General features: G+C 45.3%; 1 protein-coding gene across 1 annotated transcript in view; it reads left to right on the top strand.

Moving 5' to 3' along the window:
* The first annotated feature begins 13,846 nt into the window (after window positions 1-13,846).
* The window catches only part of LOC122939812 (lysine-specific demethylase 3A-B-like), a 36,390-nt gene continuing 26,411 nt past the window's right edge, over window positions 13,847-23,825 (top strand). Inside the window, exons 1-15 of the mRNA XM_044295987.1 lie at window positions 13,847-13,938; window positions 15,113-15,216; window positions 15,458-15,582; window positions 15,965-16,034; window positions 16,140-16,219; window positions 16,351-16,506; window positions 16,779-16,939; window positions 18,791-19,296; window positions 19,446-19,647; window positions 20,400-20,614; window positions 20,697-20,849; window positions 20,974-21,072; window positions 21,791-21,918; window positions 21,994-22,156; window positions 22,918-23,087. Of these exons, the coding sequence (XP_044151922.1) occupies window positions 15,138-15,216; window positions 15,458-15,582; window positions 15,965-16,034; window positions 16,140-16,219; window positions 16,351-16,506; window positions 16,779-16,939; window positions 18,791-19,296; window positions 19,446-19,647; window positions 20,400-20,614; window positions 20,697-20,849; window positions 20,974-21,072; window positions 21,791-21,918; window positions 21,994-22,156; window positions 22,918-23,087 (2,307 nt within the window). The 5' untranslated portion in view covers window positions 13,847-13,938; window positions 15,113-15,137. The remainder of the gene's footprint in view (window positions 13,939-15,112; window positions 15,217-15,457; window positions 15,583-15,964; window positions 16,035-16,139; window positions 16,220-16,350; window positions 16,507-16,778; window positions 16,940-18,790; window positions 19,297-19,445; window positions 19,648-20,399; window positions 20,615-20,696; window positions 20,850-20,973; window positions 21,073-21,790; window positions 21,919-21,993; window positions 22,157-22,917; window positions 23,088-23,825) is intronic.

Raw genomic sequence — 23,825 nt, 5'->3', positions numbered from 1 at the left:
GCAGAGCACAGAAGGAAAGGAATGCCATATGGATTTTGGAAGGCAGTTTTTGCTGGACTTGTTTTTTGACACCATGTCCCATTTGAAGCCCCCCTGATGCAACCCTAGAGTAGAAGCTCCCCATTTAAGAAACTACACCCCTCAAGGTATTCAAAACTGATTTTACAAACTTTGTTAAACCTTTAAGTGTTCCACAAGAGTCAATGGCAAATGGAGATGAAATTTCAGATTTTCTATTTTTTGTTACTTTGCTTAACAAAAAGTGTAATATAGAGCAACCAAAAATCATATGAACCCTAAAATAGTACCAAAAAAAACTGCCACCTTATCCCGTAGTTTCCAAAATGGGGTCACTTTTTTGGAGTTTCTACTCTAGGGGTGCATCAGGGGGCTTCAAATGGGACATGGTGTAAATCAGGCATGCTCAACCTGTGGCCCTCCAGCTGTTGTAAAACTACAACTCCCACAATGCGCTGCTGTAGGCTGTTTAGGCATGCTGGGAGTTGTAGTTTTGCAACAGCTGGAGGGCCGCAGGTTGAGCATGCCTGGTGTAAATAAACTAGTCCAGCGAAATCTGCCTTCCAAAAACCACACGGCCCTCCTTTCCCTCTACGCCCTGACGTGGGTCCATACAGCAGTGTACGACCACATATCAGGTGTTTCTGTAAACCGCAGAGTCAGGGCAATAAATATAGAGTTTTGTTTGGCTGTTAACCCTTGCTTTGTTACGGGAAAAAATGGATTCAAATGGAAAATTTGGCAAAAAATTTAAATTCTGAAATTTCATCTCCATTTGCTATCAACTCTTAGGGAACACCTAAAGGGTTAATGAGGTTTGTAAAATCAGTTTTGAATACCTTGAGGGGTGTAGTTTCTAGGATGGGGTCACTTTTGGGTGGGTTCTATTAGGTAAGCCTCACAAAGTGACTTCAGACCTGAACTGGTCCCTAAAAAGTGGGTTTTTGAAAAATGTTTGTTTTTTTTTACTCCATTTTACCAGTGTTATGAAGTACAATATGTGACGAAAAAACAATCTCAGAATGGCCTGGATAAGTAAAAGCGTTTTAAAGTTATCACCACATAAAGTGACACTTGTCAGATTTGCAAAAAATGGCCTGGTCCTTAAGGGGTTAAATACCCACCCATGTATATTATGTTAAAGCATTGTACAATGCAGGGAGTTCAGCAGGGCACTGTAATGCACGTGTATGGTAGGCCATTGTTGGTGTTGAGCGAAGCGAGCTTTGGATGCTTCATCCCATAGTCGCTTCATTAAAAACTTTGGAATAATACTGTACGGAGATATTAAAATGTATGGGCTCCAATGAGCCGAAGTTAGTTATTCACGAAGTCGCGCATGACTTCGTTGAATAACTTCGGTAGTTGATTTTTGAATTGCAAAAACACTTCAAAACTTGAAGCCGAACTCGGCTTTGGTTCCGAGGTACTAGACGGAACTGAAGCAGAGTTCAGTTTCAAGTTTTAAAGTGTTTTCCACTTAAAAATCAACTACCGAAGTTACTCAACGAAGTCACGCGCGACTTCAAAAAATAACTTACTTCGGCTCATCGGAGCCTATACATTCTAATACTGTACGGAGACGGATCCCCGTACAGTATTATTCTGAAGTTTTGAATGAAGCATCCAAAGCTCGCTTTGCTCAACACTAGCCATTATAGACGTCTGTGCTCTATCTCTATGCACAGCTACAAGCTCCTAGAATACAGAAGAATGCCAACGGTAAAAAAATAAATAAAAAAATTTAACAAAATTAGAGAAATCTAAATATATAGAAAACATTTTTTTTTTTGTTCAACAATAAGTTTTTATTAAAAACAGTAAAACCGGCAGCTTTCACTTCAAATTGTACAGTAGAAAATATACATTAATAAATATCAGGTGCAGAGAACATACTGGAGCCAGCACCCCGCCCGCATACAAAATTACACAGCCCCCCCCCCCCCCCGCATACAAAATTACACAGCACCCCCCCCCCCATACAAAATTACACAGCACCCCCCCATACAAAATTACACAGCACCCCCCCCCCATACAAAATTACACAGCCCCCCCCATACAAAATTACACGCAACCCCCCCCCCCATACCAAATTACTCAGCACACACCCCCCCCATACAAAATACGCACAGCACCCCCCCCCCATACAAATTACACAGCACCACCCCCCCCCATACAAAATTACACAGCCACCCCCCCCCCATACAAAATTACCCAGCCCCCCCCCCCCCCCCATACAAAATTACACCGCACCCCCCCCCCCATACAACAATTACACAGCACACCCCCCCCCATACAAAATTACACAGCACCCCCCCCCCCCATACCAAAATTACACAGCACCCCCCCCCCATTACAAAATTACACAGCACCCCCCCCCATACAATAATTACACCAGGCACAGCCCCCCCCCACCATACCAAAATTACACAGCACCCCCCCCCCATACAAAATTACACAGCACCCCCCCCCCATAACAAATTACACAGCGACCCCCCCCCCCCCATACAAAATTACACATGCACCCCCCCCCCCCTACAAAATTACACAGCACCCCCCCCCCATTACAAAATTACACAGACCCCCCCCATACAAAATTACACAGCACCCCCCCCATACAAAATTACACAGCACCCCCCCCCATACAAATTACACAGCACCCCCCCCCCCATACAAAATTACCGCACCCCCCCCCCCATACAAAATACACAGAACCCCCCCCCCCATACAAAATTACAAGCACACCCCCCATACAAAATTAACAGCACCCCCCCATACAAAATTACACAGCACCCCCCCATACAAAATTACACAGCACCCCCCCATACAAAATTACACAGCACCCCCCCCCATACAAAATTACACAGCACCCCCCCCCCCCCATACAAAATTACACAGCACCCCCCCCCCCATACAAAATTACACAGAACCCCCCCCCCCATACAAAATTACACAGCACCCCCCCTCATACAAAATTACACAGAACCCCCCCCCCATACAAAATTACACAGCACCCCCCCTCATACAAATTCACAGAACCCCCCCCATACAAAATTACACAGCACCCCCCCCCATACAAAATTACACAGCACCCCCCCCCATACAAATTACACAGCACCCCCCCCATACAAAATTACACAGCACCCCCCCCCATACAAAATTACACAGCACCCCCCCATACAAAATTACACAGCACCCCCCCCCATACAAATTACACAGCACCCCCCCCCATACAAAATTACACAGCACCCCCCCCCCATACAAAATTACACAGCACCCCCCCCCCCCCCTACAAAATTACACAGCACCCCCCCCCTACAAAATTACACAGCACCCCCCCCCTACAAAATTACACAGCACCCCCCCCCCTACAAAATTACACAGCACCCCCCCCCTACAAAATTACACAGCACCCCCCCCCTACAAAATTACACAGCACCCCCCCCCCTACAAAATACACAGCACCCCCCCCCCCTACAAAATTACACAGCACCCCCCCCCATACAAAATTACACAGCACACCCCCCCCATACAAAATTACACAGCACACACCCCCCCCCCATACAAAATTACACAGCACACGCTCCCCCATACAAAATTACACAGCAACCCCCCCCCCCCCCCAGTTTCCCCCTCTGTATGCAATATTACACCCCCCTCAACCTACACGACCCCTTCTCCCATACAAAATTACACGGCCCCTCCTCTCTGCATACCATATTGCACGACACCCCCACCTCAGTCACACACTATATTACAGCCCCCACCACTTGCACACAGATTCTCCCTCCCCTCAGCACGTCCGCAGTGCACACATCTACCTCCAGCACTGACAGACACTATGAGTGATGAGCAGCCATCAGTGACCGGCCCTGCATACAGCCCGAGCGCTCCGGCTTCAGAACCTTCTATTCACTACGCTGCCCGAGTCAGTCACGTGATGGAGTTAAGAGGCAACAAAGAGAGGTCCCCAAGTGAAAATAGCAGTCAGTCTCCTCCACACAGCGACCTGCAGCCTCTGCTGCTCTCTCCGGCTACGTGCTCTGTAGACTTCTCCAGCAAATCCTCAAGCCCCGCCCCCTGGATAACGATACTCCGCCTCTTCCCCTGACGTCATGCCTGCCAGGAGTAACTCCATTCTAGTCACTACACTCTGCACGGATTGCTGATACTCCGGTGCAGCCGCCGAGTCGCGCTGTGGTTGGGCTTCATGTTTTAATCTCCGGTGCATGACAGAGGAGCTTCACACGGTAAGTACCGGCGACCACCGGAATTTCTGTGAATTTAACGGCCAGATTGATATAATGCGACCTGTAGGGTGTAGGCTAAGTATCTTGCATATATTAGTGTAATTACTGTTCATTAGCATATATTATAATTAGGCTGAGCATGCACATTATGCATTTTGTGTCACTGCTGTATTATGTGGTAGTTTGGGCCGTGGCGGTAGTTGTAGATTGGCGTTACGTTGCCCTACGCTCACCAAGCCCATTTTGCACCCCACTGGCGCCTGGCCATCGATGTCATAGAGCGACAGTCTCGCCTTGGTGGTCACATGACTTGTCGTGCAAAAGTGGTGTCATGTGACTTGCGTAAGTCATCACGGAGGTTGAGTAGCCTTGCTGCCCCCCCCCATGGCATTGCCATGGTACCACTTCCTGTCCCATTTCGGTCTGGCGCAGTCACCAGGGCGTTATTTGTAGGGTTAAAATTCCCATTCTTGTTAGCTTGTCACCAGATGTAAATATTCAGCCACCTGCTCGGCGTCACGTGCTGTCATTGGCATACGCTGGAAGGGCATATGCCTTTCAGCTGTTTGCATGGCCCTGTTCACATGTGGTTGGTCAGGACTTACCTCCGCTGTTAACCCGCGATGTGTCAGCATACATTGCTTAGGGTAAGAACAGTTCCTTAATTTTTTCTTTTTTTTTCTTTTTTAATACCCTTAGCTTCAACCATGATGGTGCTAATGCACCAAGAAAGCTTCCACGTCCTGGTGGGGCAGAGATTCGCCTGTGTGGTGGGCAGCGACTGCCAGCTGGACGTCGAGCAGATTGAGGACTGGCCATGGAGAAACGGCATCATCCGCGCCGCGTCCCACAAAGAATTCAGCTGCCCCGATTTAAAGGTTTGTAACGTTTCTCCAGAGTAAGTGCCAGCTGCTGACCTTCTGACGGCTGAGGCCGGGACTTGTGTTGTCTGTCGTTTAGCTTTTTTGTGTTGTTTTTGCCCTGGTGCTGCTTGGATTACTGGAATGGCATTGGACAGTTTTATAGAACACCCTTTGATTGCTGGTTTGCGTTCATGTTTAGTTGCATGGTACTGGTCCAATGCCTTGGACTTGCTTGTAGCTCAGTTTCCATCAGAATTATGGCATGGACACGGTGCCAATGTTCCAGCGGCATCGACCGCGTGGTGTCTGCCTTTGTTTTCATTGGGAGGCAGCACTGCAGTTGGCAGGGGTGCGGACAGCCGCCGCTTAGAGCCGCGGTGGGCGTTCACTCCTAGTTTAGCTTCATTTGATGGTCAGCGTGTTCTGGCGGTATGTCTGTGAATGACGTGTATTTTATATATGGGCAATGAAGTGGAAATGTAGCAAAAATATCATATGACCGTATCATAATTTAGATTTTGGAGAATTGTGCGGAATACAACTTGTTTGCTATTTTATTGGGGTCACTTCTGATGGGAGTGGGAGTCATTCCAAGCATGATTACATTGGAGGAAGTATGGAGTTCCCTGACATGCTTGTCTAGGTTCTTCATTGGCTGGTATATAGCTTTTTAAGGCCACGTGGCCGTGTCTGTATTACCCATAGCTTTGTGTGAATTTTGTATTTTTCTCACGTTCTTCAATAAAAAGGATTTTTCTCATCTGCAAATGTAGAGCAGAATACGACCTGCGGTGAGATTTGTGGATCTGCAAGGATTCACAAAAAATGCTATGAGTGGCCCCCTAGAATTGGATGGGTCAGTGTGCTCGCTGTGGAAAGGCAGTGTTAGTACACGGAGGGAAAATACGGTCATGTGCATGGGCCCTAACATCGGCCTCTGTAGTTGATGGCCGCCTTGATAATGACCAGACATGATGGCTTCCTGCGTTCACCTGACATATTCTATAGACCAGGGATGCCCAACCTGCCTGTTCTAAAACTGCAACTCCCAGCATGCCTGGATTAGGGCATGCTGGGAGTTTTAGTTATGCAACAGCTGAAGGGACACAGGATGAGCCTCTCTGCTATAGACAGTCTCATTACACTAGTGAGAACCATCTTTGTAAAATCTCCTCCAGATAAATATATCGATTCACTGGGACTCGGAGCTAGCACTCATCGAACGTCTGGGGAGTTTGGTGGACTGCTGCTGCCTTGCTTCTACACGCCTGTCCTGACTCCGCCTCCTTCTCCCCAGCTGTCAGTGACTTCCTGTTTTGGTGACCATGCTGTCTGTGCGTGTAGTACCACAGTGGTCTGCTGCAGAATGAATCAAGATGGCTCCTGGTCAGGTGGGGAGGGGGACAAGTGCCAGAGATGAAGAGAAGACATGCAAGGGTGTAGTAGAGGCAAGAGGTTTTATAATTCTAGGAAAAACGGGTGTTTGAAGCTGTGGTGGAGGAACCTGTCTGCAATCGGAAGCTGAAGTGGGCCAGTCCTACCAGGCCGGCTGTCGATGAGACCTCCTCATATGCAGTTAGACCAGTCGTGTGCAGGATTCCTGTGAGGTCTTGGAGCCGGTGGGGTCTTCTAAGGACTGTGTAGGGTTTGGCTCAGAGGAACGTCAGTCAGCAATATGTTTTTTTGTGTAACTGGGTGACTTTGGCGTTGGCCCAGCTGTTTTTATAGTTAACGTGGGTGTGGGGAAGCCATGGTATCTAGTTTTAGTTTCTGATGAATCCCTCGTGTTTCTGTGACGTCACCAAGTGCCTTCTGTTTTGGTTCAGTCCACTAAATGATGGCTGCCTCCACAACATAGGGGCAGATCGGTGGGCTGGTGCTCCCGTCCAGCTGTATTTCACACTGATGGATCAGGAGTTCTGGCACAATGTTGCAGCAGGTCTACCATCTGTGTAGGAATTGGCACCTTAGTGTGCGTGTTTTTTTTGTTACTGAGCAAAATAGAGGAAAATGCTGAATTCTGAGATTTATATTGACGTCCTGATTTCATGTTTTGCATTTTATTATTTCCTTCATCTCCTGCCTGACGATTGGCTTTCTTTCCTATGTCCGTGGCACATGGCTGGATTCACTGAGGCAGTTAGCAAGCCATTGTCTCCCTCTGAATGTCCTGTGCTGTAGGGCGCCGCTTCTCTCTCCACCCCCAGCTAGTATGCATTTGCAAGTTCCTCTGTGTACGTGCCGTCTGCCTTTCTGGGGGGGGGAGGGGGGGCTGGTGTTGACTGTAAAGCTAGGAACAGCAGATTCTACAGCTTGCAGTGAGTCATGTTATGTGAGGGGAGTATCCCTGTTAACCGTGACATTATTGTATGTGACGGCGTCTTCTGTGCCTACATGGGTAATCTTATTTTTATTTATTTTTTTACTTTTATCGTTGCTCTTCATCATCGTTTAGAGCAAACCTTATATTACCAGACGGCTCGCTGCCAAAGTCACGTCCCAAAGCAACCTTGTTGCTGTGGATCAGTTTTGCCTATATGTGGCTGCCGCCCCTGGGGTATTTGCTGGCAGGGCCGTCTCCGTTCATGCTTTAGTTACCTTCACATTAACTTTATTTTTTGTAATTTGGACCAAAATACAGAAAAAATCGTAGTTTGTCCGTGGTTATGTAAAGGTCTGATGATCTCTATAAGTGTCCTGGCCCGGTTCGTTCATTCGCTCATGGTTAACCCCCGAGTAACTGTTCTGCATTTTAGTGTTACATTGTTGCCATCATCTGTATATTTCCCAGTTGTTTATATCTTGACTCCTCCCACCAGATGTCCCAGCCAGTCCAAGCCATCCTTTCATTTTCAGCTTGCTGCTCATTGGCTGCTAACCCCAACAGGTAGTCATGTGAGCTCTACCATTGGACGTTTCTGTCTTCCATTGACACATTACAGGGTTTGTGTTCATTTCATCTACGCTGATGGTTCATAAATTTAAGGATTTTAAGTTTGGTGATTGGTTGGTTTCTGGTTGTCCTCTTATAACCTGTTGCATTAAAGCCCCCCCCCCCCCCCCCCCATGGCTCCTTGCAGTGCTTTGGACTTTCCACTTTACCTAGTTTCGGGGGATGCTGTTTGACCACATTGCAGGAATGGGTTGGGAGGAGACGGGAGTGCGTGCTGCTTGCTTTGCAAATTGCTTACTATAAAAGGAATCCATGCAAGGCGTTGTGCAGGAAGGGAGGCAGAGGGAACTGAGAGGATTAAACTGGCAGCTGTGATCTTCAATAGGCTTAAACATGGAGGCGTGTGTTTCATCCAGAATTTGCCATTGATATGGGAGGAAATGGGGAGGAAAACACAGCAGAGGAAAAGAGCCATAGATTCGCAATGGAGGATCATTTCGGTGCAATGAGAAATCTGCCGATTAGATCTTGAAGCAGCTCTAGAAAAGCTTTGACCTACCACCTACTTTAGATGGCTGTCTGCCGACAACTATTCCCACCTGAGTCCCCTCCACCACCGCGCACATACAGGGGAGAAAGCCACTGCCAGACTTCTGTTAAACGCCAAGGGTAGGTTCACACAGTTTTTTGGAGGAGGTTTTGAGACAGATTTTCATAAAGTTTGACCATGAGGTTAAATCGGGACAAAGAGGGATCGGGCTAAGGTTAAAGTAGGTTCGGAGACAGACAAACCCCTCCCCAGCGTGAAATGGCTGCTTACAGGGAACAATAGATCGCATCCAAGTGCGTAGCAGATGTAGGGAAGATCAGTGCTTGTTTTTTGTTCTTTCAAGATAAACATACAGGGTAGATGTCAGGAAGCGGTGGCAGGATGATGTAGTCTGAGGTTAGTGACCATGTGCCGGTACACACACTGCCAAGCCCAGACTTGAATTTTAATGGCTTCTCCTTTTGTCTAAACCCTAATGGTGGTGCTTTCAGTAATTACTCAAGTTCTACAGCTATCATTGTGCTTCACCTAATAGCGTTTGTGTTTGAGTCAACCAGAACATGCGGACCTGGTCATACACCATCTGATAATCTCAGTCCAGTAGCCTTGTTCAAGTGCTTGGTGGATGAGGTCAGGCGAGTTGTCTCTGATCATCACCCTCCATGGTTGGAGGTCTCTGGCTTTCATTTCTATATTCCCAGTTTGCAAGGATCATTGTCATTCTAGGTTCCTTAAAGGTCTTGTTTTCTGTGAAAAGAGGAGAAATGTTCCCTTTGGGCATGAGTTTTTTCACCGTATCCTGGAGAGAAGATGAAAGTATTGTCAGCCTGAAGGCAGAGGCTGCCGTTAGTATGTTGTGCAGGTGGCAGAGGACTTTCTTAAGCCAAGCCCCATCGTAGTCATGACTGTCGCCTCCTCCCCATACACAGTTCATGTAAACATACTATCGTTAGCCACGTGCTGGCACATCCTCCTCCCAGTAGTAAAAGAGGGCGGTGGTGGCTGAGTGGCCGCCCTCACCATGACAGTGGAGAGGAGGAGGGAGTCTAGACACAGTTCTTGCTGCTGTTTGGCCTGTAATGTGTCCACCACTCCACTTCCCATTGGACCATGGTGACTGTGTGTGTGTGTGTGTGTGTGTGTGTGTGTATATATATATTCCCTCAATGTCTTTTATCCTTCAGTGTTTTCTAGTTCAGAGCAAATAAGTTGGTCTTAAAGGGTATGTATTGCCTCTTATCCTGAAAATGGCTATTTGGGGGGGGGGGGGGGGGGGGGCGGCGTCTGTGATGCAGCCGTATGGCATTTTAGCGCACTGTCACCTATGCTAGGTTCCTAGTGTGCAGATTAAAGCTTGGTATACTTCGGCACTTGCACAGCAGGAAACTAGTGCAGGTGGATTGTGTTACAGCGAGGTGGGGTCCTGTCACATCCCCCTCCTTTGCAGCAATTCTGTCAGTGGAGAAGACCCAGAGGGAAAGCCAATGCTTGAGAATGGTGCTGAACAGTGCACTGTGTTTTATTTACTCACTTATAGCCCAGACATATTCCGCATCGCTTTGCAGACATTATCCTCACTCATTCTCCCCAGAGGGGCTCACAATCTAAATTCCCTATCGGTGTCTATGAAGCATTGGAGGAAACCCACGCAAACACAGGGAGAACATACAAACTCCATGCAGATGTTGTCCTTGGTCAGATTTAAACCTAGGACCCCAGCTCTCCAAGTAACCAATGCTAACCACAGAGCTGCCATGCTGCCCTCCTTACCTATTCTTCTGTACATGTTGTATGTATTGTGGCCCACCCCTTAAAAAAACGTCTGCTGGAAGCCTAGAGAAGGGCCCATTTACATGGGTAAATGCACAAGGCTTATTAACCCCCTGGCCACCGCTGCACTAGCAGTATTGGTGAAGATCACGGCACATTCAGTATGTTTTTGGAAAGTAGAAGGAAAAGCACGCAAACACATGGAAATTCCCCCCCCCCCCCCCCCCCCCTGCCGATCAGCTGTTCAGGAGCAGTTCCGTTGCCACAACCAAACAGCTCTGTCCAGTGGACGAACGGAGCAGGTTACTGCAGAGCTGCTGCCATTCACCAGCCTAGTCTACAAGTGATGGACAACCCCTATTAAAGTTTTATTTTTATTTTCCTTTTTTCTGCTCGCATCTTGTTTTTGCCTTATTCGGAAGATGCCATGTAACCAGCATATGCCAATAATGTCCTTTTTGGTACGTGTATTTTTTTTTTATATACTGTATAGGAAACCAACTTTCATACTCACTCCTCCTTGGCTAAAAATGCTCCGAGAAGTACTTTTACTCTTTGGTGCGGCACCAGACATCAACAGAGATGTGCTGCTGACAAACAATATGTATGGGGACAAATGATCACAGTAGGGATTGTTCTTCCCCATACAGAGATGAGTGCTGCATGTAAACGCAGCTCTACTGCACCTGAATGATGGAGAATGAAGGGTATTTTTTTGGATCCTTGCCTTGTGCATTCACCCTTGTAATAATGGGCCCTTCTCTAGGCTTCTAGCAATATAGCAGAGCTGTCTGTAAAGGGGTGAGCCATGTTGCCTACAACGTGTACAAAAGAACAGGTAAGGAGGGCAGCACAGTGGCTCACTGGTTAGCATTGGTTGCTTGCTTGCACTGCTTTACTCTATGGTGGGCGGTGTAGAAAGCAGTATATTCATGCAGTGCTCTACGTTGGAGGTATGTATTGGAGGATACTTCTAAAATATACCTCCTATGAAGCAAAGACAGAATGTGGACGGAGCCAAACCTGTGGTGTACAGTAGAGCCTGCACCTTGTGCTTTCTTGGGTTGGTGTGTTCCATCTGTCTTAGCCGGAAGTCCAGGCTGGGGCTACATGGCGACAATATGTGTCATGTGACCAGGGATTGCTGCGTAGCGCTGCAACCTCTCAGATGAAGGGAACAGCACTACTCACAATTTGCTGCGATGCCAGACTCGCAGTAAAGGAGAGAACTGATAATTGCACAATTTTTCTGCAATTCTGAGGTCTTGCCACTCGCACTGTGACCCTGTTCAGGGACTGCAGCGCTACGCAGCGATCATTGATTGCTCAGCGGGTGTCACAGCAGTACACACGGTATCCATGCTTTATGCGGATGAGCTACATCTTAGAGGGGGCGGGGAAGGACTTCTGCGTTGTCCGCGACTCACATTCATCTTCTGTCCGCAGGTTTGCGTGGAGTTTGAAGATGAGCCCTGGGAGAAGAGGATGTGGATCGAGGTGTACAGCTCACAAGTCCAGATGTTTCTGGTGGAGCACAACTTGGCAATTGCTGACCGAAAATGTCCCAGTAACCCTTCCGTGTCTGTGGTGTGCCCGGCAATGGTGAGTATGGCTTCATTCTGACTTGTTTCTGTGGGCACCCTGAGGGGCTGATCGATAAAACATTTTGCAGTACCACAGATGCATTGGCGTAAACCGTGCAGCGAAATCTGCTTACTGTCAGTGAATTGCAGCAATTCTATTTACACACAGAGGCTGAAATTCAGTTCAAACCTATTCCTTGTCACACAGCAGAGTGTTTGTTACAAATGCATCACGTTTAAGCAATTCAGATAGTAGTACAAAAACACTACATTTAGCTTCTGCTCCTTTCTTGTATCACAAACCTTTCTGTTCTGTCTTCTCGTTTGAGGTATGGCGCTCAGTGAAGGAGTTTGAGCAGTGATTTGCGGGTGTTAAAGGGGTTATCCAGCATTATATCAGCCCTCACCATCGGTGGTGATCATACTTATCTGGACTCCGCTGCTGGGTTCGGTCTATTGCTCCACGGCTCTTCATCTCCCTGGTTCGCTGATATCCACATCCTGTTGATTGGGGACAAGTGACCGCTGCAGCCAATAAATGGTCGCAGAGGTGATCCGCTCCCCTTGGGTGACGATAAATGGTCACGATTGGCTGCAGGCATCACATGCCTCTCCGTGTTAATATCAGCGCACCAGGGAGATGAAGGGCAATGGAGCAATCGAGAGCGAACCATGTGGCGGGGACCAGTTAAGTCTGATTACCTGGTGAGATGGTCACTCTGTGAGGTCTGATATAAAGTTTGATAACCCCTGTAAACCACTCCGTCGAGTCATGTGATGTCATCCTGCAGGAGCTTGACTTCTCATAACTGGAAATAAAAGGGTGAAAAAAACAGTCATACTTTACTAGTGATTGTCGTTTCTAGCGGTACATAGGAAAGACAGAGATTTAATAAAGCTCATTCACCGCATTATGGAACTATGCATCACGTGTATCAAGGTCTCTGCCTGTAGTAAGTGTAGTCTCGCACATGCGCTGGCACAGTGTTGATCTTATGCCAGGGCTTGACAATGTTCCTTGGAATCTAGGAGCCAGCTAAAAAAGTTAGGGGCCAGGCGGAGCCTCATCATAAAGCCCCTAGTAGGTTCCCCCATAGTGCCCCCCCCCACACTTTTCCATAGAGCCCCCCCAATAATGCTGTATACCATGTTGCATATACTGCCGCTCCGTCCCCGGACCCTATTGACTATAATGGGGCTTCCACTCTAGGATCAGATTACACTCCTCCCGAGTCCCTCCCCTCCCTGCTGCCAGCGTCTCTGCTATTGTGTGCTGTGACGGAGCTGTTTCAAACGGTGCTGCCTCCGGACCGAACGGCGCTCCGCGCCCATCGCCCAGGCACCTTTGAAAACGGGCTGACAAATACCCAAGCGCCAGGACTAAATTTCTGGTCGCAGTGGCAACTTGGCGCCTGGGATTTGTCGAGCCCTGCCTTATGCCGTTGTCCCTGTTCTGAGATCTTCACTGCACATGCGCAGAGTGCTGACACGTGCAAAATCTCAGGGGTAGGTGTTGGAGCAATGATAAGGACGCTAGACCCTGTCAATCTCGCTGGGAGGGGGACAGGGGTGAGGCAGAGCAGGAAGCAGTGCTCCAAGGCGCTAGGCCAGCCCGTTAGTGCTATAAGCGCCTCATTTGCATCAGTAATAGAGATTGCCGCAAGAAATGGCTCTTATTTTTAGTCTGCATGATCAACCCTATCGTGCCGTAGGTTGATAGGGTTCATCGTGGTGACACATTAGTTAATGTCATTTAATGTTCTTTTTCTGTAAGGTTATACAAGGGTCTCTTGTTTCTTTCCTTGTGAATTCTTGACTTTATAGGAAAAATGCCATAGAGGTCTGGATATTTTTCTTATTTTTTAATTTTATAGATATATATATTTTTTTCTCTGTACAGCAATATAAAGTATTGGCAAGCAAGATATCCATAGATCCCATGACGTGCCTACAGTTTCTTGGAGACAGACACAAAGTTTTCATGAATCAGGATGCCGTGAAGGTTTTAGGGGTAATTGTCTTACTGCATTTCTTATATCCTATGTTTTTCTGACAGTGATCTCTAAAGACGGCAAATGTAATGATGTTGGGGATATACAGGGGTTAAAAAATAAAAAAGGCAGCCCCAGTTGGTCAGTATGGGAAGCAAACATACATGATCTAAAATCTGAAAGACTCGCTTAGCTCATGACTGCACCTTCTGGTTTTTATGTGGGCATGATGGTTTTGGGTTAATGGTACCAAGTACTGTAAATTTATGTAAGGCAGGTTCTCAAAGGCTCTTGTTATAAAAAGGACCCATCCCCTCACCTGACGTGTATGTTTAGTAACTACACTCATCCCCCATGTAATAACAATTCGGGAGCATCTATTCTTATGACTCTGTGATGAGCCATTGCTTTATTATTCCTAGAAGAAGCTATGAATGAATTACTAGCAGTTTGTAATAAAGGGCCACATGGGGGTTACCAGTTGGGGGTGGGACCCAGCACAGTGTGACTCTGCAGGGACACCCTGCCAACTGGTAAACCCATCTAGAACTTCATTGCAAAGTAATTCCTTCATAACTTCTAGCAGGAATAATAAAGGAATGACACAATATAAAGTCATAAGAATAGTTGGTTGAGAATTGTTATTACACGGGGGAAGCAAGTAGTTACTAAAACAGTCATGTCGGGAGAGGGGGTGACTCTTTAAATTTTAAGCCATAGAGCCTACAAACTTGCTGTATTAATGCAATAATTCAATAGGTGGACCTACAGATTTGCATGTTATGCTATTTTATAACAGTTATCGTGTTTTTGCTTTTTGTTTTGTTTTTAAATCTTTTTATTGTAGTTTTCAATTATAGTACATATAAATAAAAGGTATAACAACTGATCCCTTTGACTCTAATGGGGTCAGTCGGGGTAAGGACATTTTTGACAACAGTTTTTGCCACAGATAATACAGAAAAAAATAAACTTTTATTCAAAGTGTGTAATTGGCAGTTTTATTGTGGTGTTTTTGCCATAGACTCCTATTTTTTTTTTTACCTTTTTACCTTAAAAACTGTCTGAAAAACACTAGAAATTGATGGCATTGTTATAACAAGCATTTAGCCTGAGAGATCCGATTTAATATCATTAGGTGCCTGGAGTTGCCTGCAGTCCATACGCTGACAGTACCTCTTCTCGTTATTACAGGATCGGGAGCAGCTTGAAACAGTTTATGCAGGGAAACCGAACATTTAACAAGGTCTTTCAGGAGCTCATAACAAAGAGTGTGGATAAAAGTCGTGTACTGCAAGGTGAGCCGGCGAGGAGTGGTCCACTTTGGAACTTATTAGAAGATCCATCTCCCAGGGTCGAAGCTTGTGTCTGGAACACCATTGCTTCCTTGTGTTACAGTGGCAGCCCTTTTATTTCAGAGGGTGTCATGTAATACTTCATTTTATCCTATTTTGCAGCCTATGTACATGGATATAAAATGGAAATGAAGGAACATGCGGTATGGCTATTTCAATTGTTTTCTTTCCCTTCCATTTAAAGGTGCTAAGAACTTAGTTGGTTCATCTGTAAGAGTGTATAGTATGAGTGAAGGCTATCAGTGGTTCGACGCCTCAGTGGTGAATTCAAGCAGCACTTCCCGGATGCTGGAGATTAAATGTAAACAGGTAAAAACCCATTACTGCTTTTCTGGTGTGGAGGAGAATCCTGGATGACCCTTAAAGAGAACCTGTCACCTGTAGTATGCTCTCCTCATAGTATAGTGACAGACTCACGGATTTCAGTTCTACTTTTAAAGTACTGACGTGCTGAACCTTGCAGGGTGTGAGCACTGCGAGGGTGATCAGTCCGGAAAAAAAACTTGCTGTCCTCGTCGTCTCCTGATTAGGACTGGTAGGTTTCTTTCCTGTTTAGACTGCCAGCTCAAAAAGAAAAATCAACGTGTCTGTCTCTATACTATACTGCCCTCACTGACCGGTTCCCTTTAACGATTTTTGTTTTTGGTATAAATATATGTCAGTGACTTTATTAACTTTGTGTTCTCCTTAGGTTCCCAGTCTTAAGATTATTGATCCAGCACTGATACACGTTCAGCTTGTACATACCTATGTCGATAATGGTAAGATTTTTGTATCTGCCATAGCTTTACCTGTAGTGGTCATGCTATGTAATGGCAGGCTTTATGGGTGACACATACTGACAGACTGTTGCCTGATTATTTCAGTGGCCGTCAAGAAACCTCTGAAAAGGAAGAGTGAAGAAAAGACGGGGAAAACTAAGGCAAAGCAGAACAGAGTACCGCAGGTATTTGACATGATAAAGTATAAATATGTCTCTGATCATATGAGAAACACAGGATTAAGCTGTGTGTTGTGTATATACAGAACCATAGGTGTGTATGTGCAGATAATCATATTTGTTACGTCCTTTTTTAGGCATCTGCTAAGGGATCTGTTAAAAAGCCAAGCTTCATTACCTACTCCAGAGATGATGGGAAGACATTGGTCGTTGTTGACAACCCCAAGTCCTCAGGGAACACTCTTGTGAATTTCATGAAAACGTCACAGGAAAGTGAAAAAGTTTACCAAACAGTGAGTGGCAGTTTTCTACCGTTTCTTAGGGCTATGACATCACTTTGCGATAGGTCTCTGTGTGAGAAGGGAGTGTCTGACCCAGGACCCCTCATTACTGATATTGAACAGGTGCATCACTGATTTAGAATAGCTGTGCAGGGACAAAATAGTCAAGGCGATGCATTCTTTCAAATTGTGGGGGTTCTGGAGTTTAACTTTCCATTGATCTAAAGTCTTTTTCATTGATAAGTGTTACTTTCATTGTAACATAAAAATACCTTTTCTCATAGACTACACCTAGCCTGGCATCCAAGCAGTCTGTACCGGTTGGGTTTGGAGAAGCATTGCTAGGATGTACCACCACTACGCCTTCCAGTCAAAACCAGACCTCTTGTGCAACTCCACCAGAAGCAAATTCTCCTCCAAGCTTTTGTGCTGCAACACCTCAAGGGTAAGAATATTTTAATAAAAAATATGTAATTGATTGCTGTGCACTTTAAGACCTCTTTCATTTGAACAATACGGATTAGGTCCGGATGTGTTCAGTTCAGGGTCTGTTCAATGAAACTCGCACAATTTTCCAAGCAAGTTCAGTCAGTTTTGTCTGCGTTTAGTTGTAAAAAAATAAAAAAAAAATAAAAAAATCTGCGCGGGTGCAATGCGTTTTTCACTAAAGCCCTATTCACTTCTATGGGGCTAGGGCTGCGTGAAAAACACAATGCAGAACTGATGCGTGAAAAAAAAACGCTCATGTACACAAACCCATTAAAATGAATGGGTCAGGATTCAGTGCGGGTGCTATGCGTTCACATCACGCATTGCACCCGTGCGGAAAACTCGAGGACATGCCATCACAAAATGCAGTGCAACATGAAGGCATAATGTTATAGAGCTAGAGGAGACTGATATAGTTTTTTTCAGGGAAAAGATTACATTAAAGAGGACCTTTCACTAGAATAAAAAATCTAAACTAACTATACAGACATGGAGAGCGGCGCCCAGGGATCTCCCTGCACTTACTGTTATACCTGGGCGCCGCTACGTTCTCCCAGTATAGCCTCCGGTATCTTCTTATGTTAGGCTCCACCCAGTGGAACCTGCCGGCGTCTCATTCTCCCATGCTGTAACGCTGGCCAATCGCAGTGCTCAGCTCATAGCCTGAGAGGTTTTTTTTTCTCTCAGGCTATGAGCTAAACGCTGCGATTGGCCAGCGTTACAGCATGGGAGAATGAAACGCCGGCAGGTTCAACTGGGTGGAGCCTAACATAAGAAGATACCGGAGGCTATACTGGGTGAACGGAGCGGCACCCAGGTATAACAGTAAGTGCAGGGGGGTCCCTGGGTGCCGCTCTCCATGTCTGTATAGTTAGTTTAGATTTTTTTTATTCTAGTGAAAGGTCCTCTTTAAACGTGTTATTCATAAATTTTCATCTCTGCTATTTCTGATTACATTGTTTGTGGAGGAGGTATTAGCAGTGACTGACAGCTATCTCTCTATAACCATTTACATAGGGAATGCTATCAATTACTGATAACACCTTCCCTGTGAAGTCAGAAAGAGGAAAGATTTAAATGTATAAATTACAAGTTCTACAAAATCTTTTCCCACAAAACTATGCATCATTCTGCTTAGCTCCTTCTGCTTTACAACATCCTGCCTGTAGATTTGCTAAAGCCTTGCATAGTGGCGCAGGCAGCACATTACTGCTCCTCTAAAGCCTGGGATAGCACGTCTCTGCCAGGCTTTAGCAGGGTGGCGCTGGTACAGGCAGGAACAGCCATGTGTGCTCCTGCCTGAACAGCTCCTGCAGCCCTGGTGGGATCTGTACTCCAGTACACTGCTGACATGTCAGTGGTGTACTAGACTATGGATTCCAAAGTGCAAAGATACCTGAACTTCAGGTGTCTATTTTCCATGGAAAACCAGACCTAAAAAAAAAAAATTTTTATGCCATTTGAAGTAGTTTTGAATAAAAGATTTAGATGCACTTTAATGGCCGCACCATGTGGCTGTAGTCTTAAAATGGAGAGAGAATGGCACAAAATTTACACATGCCTCTTGACTGTTACATTTTCCTTTTGCTTTGCCATAACTTCATACCCTTTCACCTTAATACATTTGCTTAAACTGTGACTCCTGTGAGAATCATGGCCACTTTTCTCATCACTTTTTTGATTTGATGTAAGAAATTCAGCAAATTTAGCACAAAGCTTTCAATACGTTTAAGAAAACAAAATACTTTCATGGTTGTCAGTCATTATATTTATTTATAGGCTAGTAATCACATTTGTTGCCTTTCAGGAAATGTTCTCAAAACTCGCCAAGTGAAACTTCCTCCATGCTGAACAGTGATGGAAAAGGGGAGGAGCAAAACTTGTTTCTCAGCGCCGCAATGTCGCAAGGAAAGGGTCTAGGATTTGGCCTGACAGATCAGTCCAGCCCTTTCGCATCAGCCTTTTCATCCTGGGCCAATGGCGACAATGGACAGAAATCCGAAAACCTCTTTGCTGCCTTTACAAAACCCTCAACTGTGTTCCCGAAGGGCTTTGAGTTTTCTGTTGAACGATTTCCTGAGAAGAACACCTTGACGGTGAAAGACTCTCCGCGGCCGGGAAGTTTTGAGCCATGTAAAAACTTAACGCGGCAGCCGCCGAGTGTGTTTGGTGCAACGACCGAGACCAAACCTGCTGGTCATTTACCACCCATAAAAACTGAATTCAACTCTAAGCCAGCAAACATAATTTCTGTTCCAAAACCCAACAAAATAGAAGTTGTTCCCCACAAGAGTCCCATTAAAAATGATGGGGGTAAGTAGGCATAAAATACGTATTACTTATTCTCTTTGACACTTTAAAGTAAATCTGATTGTGACAAGTGTGACACAATGGATTGCATACAGAATGAATATACTTTGTTCTAGTTGATTACTTATTAGACTTTTTTCCCTTGTTTGCAGTCACATATCCCAGATCTGTATTGCTGGACTCACATAAACTAAAGAGGCTCCAGGCAAGTGGTGATTGCTTTGTGCAGGACGGCTCTTGCAATGACATTGCTCCCCATTTGCACAAGTGTCGAGAATGCCGTCTGGACCGATTTGGACGCAGCAAAGAACAGCGAGATGCTGCAGTTTTCTGCCGCTTCTTTCACTTCCGGAGGTAAGGGTAATCCCCGTCTGTCGTTTGGTAGCTGAAGTTTACAGGGGTAATTGTGTGGTGGGGGCTGCTATATAGACATTTAACCCCACCTGGGTCAATTTCATAGGAAGACAATTTGTCTATTTTTTTATTTTGAGTGTGGCAGGAAACCCACGCAAACACTGGTAAAGCGCGCAAACTCCACGCAGATGATCCACAGCGCTCCAAGGCACCACCGAGTCAGGCTACCTGTAGCTGGTTTTTGAGGGGCGCCTTCAAGCTTATGGCATACTGTTGTATGTTGTGTTCATTGTAGACCAGTATGCATTAATGGGTTGTAACAAGAAATAAAATGTATCCCACATCCACAAGATGCGAGATCGGTGCGAGTCCAGCCCCTGGGTCAAGTATGTACGTGCTACTGCTCCATTCATTCTCTGTTGGTCTGCTGGAGATGGCAAAGTCTGTACTATCTCTGCCATTTCCATAGAGAATGAATGGTGCTGGACCACACGTGCTTGATTGCTGCTGTCTTATGAATAGGGGTATTAGTTTTATATCTTGGTACAAAACATTTAGGCTCCTTCTGGTGGCTACAAGTGTCAAGAATGTTAGGTTTTAAATCTATGCTGGGCTGTTGGCGCTCTGTATCATGAAGATGGAGCTCCAGCTGCTAAATAAAAATTTATTAAGAAGCAGAATTTTCAGCTTTAGTGTAAAACAAAAAATGTCCACCACTGTCTGAAACACTACATCTCTTCTTTTTCTCCTAGGTTATTCTTCAATAAGCATGGATTACTGCGGGAAGGTGGCTTCCTGACTCCTAATAAGTACGATGCTGAAGCAATAAACTTGTGGCTTCCTTTAGTGAACAGCGTTGTGGATTTGGACCTTGACACCGCAAAGTACATTCTGGCGAACGTAGGAGACCACTTTTGTAAGCTTATCTTGTCCGAAAAGGAAGTTATGGCTTCTGTAGATCCACAAAGTAAGAACCTTGTGCTGACAGCGCTGAAAACTCTAGACTTTCTGTGACCATTCTGTTTGCTTAACCTATTTGTTTCCTGCAGAACAAGTGGCCTGGAAACGTGCAGTACGTGGCGTGCGGGAAATGTGTGATGTCTGTGATACGACCATCTTCAATCTCCATTGGGTTTGTCCTAAATGTGGCTTTGGCGTGTGTGTAGACTGTCACCGAATGAAAAAGAAGAGTATGAGCAGCGGTAAGTTCCAAAATCCAATATTCTCGCTCATTTGCTTTTATCATTTTACCCTTTTCTTGCTGGTATTTGCAATTCCTGCTTGGCACTGTTCATTTATGTTTTTTTTTCCTCCCCTCTGTTAAAGGTAATGATGGAGCAGACGTATTCTCTTGGCTGAAGTGCGTTAAAGGGCAGTTACATGAGCCTGACAATCTCATGCCAACTCAGATCGTCCCGGGAAAAGGTAACTTACTTCTACTTTGCAGACGGCAGCACTTTGTTACTCCTAGTGTAGCTCTAGTATTGTGATCGCCAAGTATAAGCCTCCCCTTTTTAGGTGTGCAGGCTATAGCGTCATATAGTCCTTCTACATTAGTTTTAAAACAAAAAAAGATTTAAAGGCTATAGACTCCTGAAGTCGTTTTTATTATTGCATTCTATTTATTTTAGGTTGAAAATCATTTTTAATTTGGTCTTTGTTCATAATTTTCACCAGTTTTTTCCTGTGCAGCTTTATATCTAGTTCTGTGACATCTTGGTCGGGGTTCTAGAGATCAGATCAGCTCTTGCTGAGAAGGAGAAGCGACAGTCTGCAGATGCCGCAAAGCTGTAGAGGAAAAACTGTTGAAAAAAATATATATATCGAATTAAAGAAATACATTGCATGAAATGTCACGTGACACATGTTGCCATGTAGACCTAGCCTAAATGGAATGCAATAAAAATTGCCCCAGGGGTGTCTATAGCCTTTAAATTTCTCCATGAGACACAGAAGAAAAAAAAAAGCATTAAACTTGGCATTAATCATTAGTTTGTATGCACCTCAAAGAAATGTTTGAAAAATCTGTAACTTTCCTGCAAAAACAAGGCCCTGAAGAGAGATGTAGATGTAAAAATAGTTATGGATGATAGGATTGTAAAAGCCAAAAATGTATCTGGTCCTTATGTGGTCTCTTTTCCAGCTCTGTATGATGTCGGAGATGTTGTCCACTCTGTAAGGGGGAAGTGGGGAATAAAGTCAAATTGTCTATGTTCCAACAAACACCAAAAGCCTTTACCTAGACCGGTTGTGAAGGAAGAGCCTAAACAGGTATTTATTTTTTTGGCTGCCATGTGTGCTGGTTGAGAATTGCGTAGTTTCTCATAACTGATATTCCGTTCACAGACGTCTTCTAGCTCTGAATCCACAAACGGATCTCCGCAGCCGAGCAATTTTCCCACACAGGATCCATTGATGGCTAATAGCAAAACGCCTTCATCTTCCCTCCCTGGGCCTTTGAGTTGGCTAACCAATCTTCCTAACACAAACGTGAACAAGGAAAACAAAGGTACGTCAGGCAATGGAGGGAAGCTAGCGCCAGAAATAGATAATTTCGCCAGTCCTGTACCATCGAGAATCGAATACAAAATAGTTATTCTGTAGCAGTCAGCGCAAAGATATAAAACTCCTATATAGATAGGAATGCATTGTTAGTTTACTGCACCTTTTGAGGGGAAGATCCGCTAGTGTAATAGTACATTAGTAGAATTAGGATAACAGTATGGTCTGTTGTTAGAGAAGTCTCCAGAAGATGACTGCTTTTATCAGTTTAACGTTCACTCCACCTTCCCTCTCTGATTGCAGTGATGGTCTGACTGAGAGAGTAAAGCTAAGCTTATGACATGCTAAAAGTAAAAAAAATAGATATAAGTTATGGTATGGTCTATTTAAAGTGCAGTTTTATTAAAGTAGACCTTTGTGTCATGCTTCAGTGACCTCTTCTGCCTAGGTCCTTAAAGGGGTTCTGCACTTTGTTTAAACTGATGATCTGTCCTCTGGATAGATCATCAGCATTAGATTGGCGGGCGTCCGACACCCGGGACCCCTGCCGATCAGCTGTTTGAGAAGGTAGCGGCGTCCAGGCCAGTTGATATAAATTGTGACGTCACTGGGCCTGTGGTAAACAGCGAGAAGGCTGCAGTTGATCGTCATGTGTCCTGGGTGTCGGACAACCCACCAATCAGATGCTGATGATCTATCCTGGGGATAGATCATCAGTTTAAACAAACTGCAGAACCCCTTTAAGTGTTTATTCGGATCTTTCTGCAGATAACCTCTTCACATCTGCACTGAAAACGGAAAACAAAGCACTACCCTCTTTTGCTAGTTTCGGAAAGCCGGCTTCTGCGTTGCAGCCATTCAGTAGCTCAATTCTTTCTCCTATGAGCAGTAACAGTTCTGGATTCTTAAGGAACCTCCTCAATACTTCAACTGTGAAGGTGAGCTTGTGTTCTTGTCTTATAACTGGTCGCAAATTATGGCTCTTTTTATGAGGTCTTAAATTGTCATTGAGATGTCAGAAGGTGGCAGAATTCAGGTGTCCCTGTGGCCGCCGGTAAGAGGTTTAGAGATGACCAGATCCTGCTCTGTACTGACGAGGAGTAGAAACTCCAACATGGTGCTGCTTGCACATAGGTGTCTCTGATGTGTTATGTTTCCTTAACCCCTTAACGCATAATGCCGTATGGCATTATGCGACCACATTTGTATGGAGCGGGTCTCTGCTGTGAGCCACCACACCCTTCATTTAACTCCTCAGGTGCCACGATCAGCGCTCATCGCAGAACCTGTGCCCCCGCTGCTGAAGCCTTTTAGGCCTGCCATGGCAATCTTCATGCTGAACTGCTCAGCATTCACAGTGTACAAAATCCTATTCACCCTAATAGATCTCATGTCCTAGCCCCCTAAGGAGGCTAATAGTTATTAAATAAAAAGTTTAAAAAAAACACCACTATATTAAAAGTTTAAAGGGTTTCTACCACTTGCATATCACATATTTGGTGATCAGACACTAGCGATCCGCTAGTGTCTGATGTAGCTTACAAGCTAATTATTACCTTAATCCGTTCGGCCCATACCTCAAAAAAAGCACTTATATCTTTATGCAAATGAGCCTCTAGGTGCTATGCAGGCGTTTTTCCAGCACCTAGAGGCTCCGTCTACCTTGCAGTTTGCCG

Source organism: Bufo gargarizans, chromosome 1, assembly GCF_014858855.1.
Source record: "Bufo gargarizans isolate SCDJY-AF-19 chromosome 1, ASM1485885v1, whole genome shotgun sequence".
NCBI lineage: Eukaryota > Metazoa > Chordata > Amphibia > Anura > Bufonidae > Bufo > Bufo gargarizans.
This window is presented reverse-complemented; position numbering and strand designations above follow the sequence as displayed.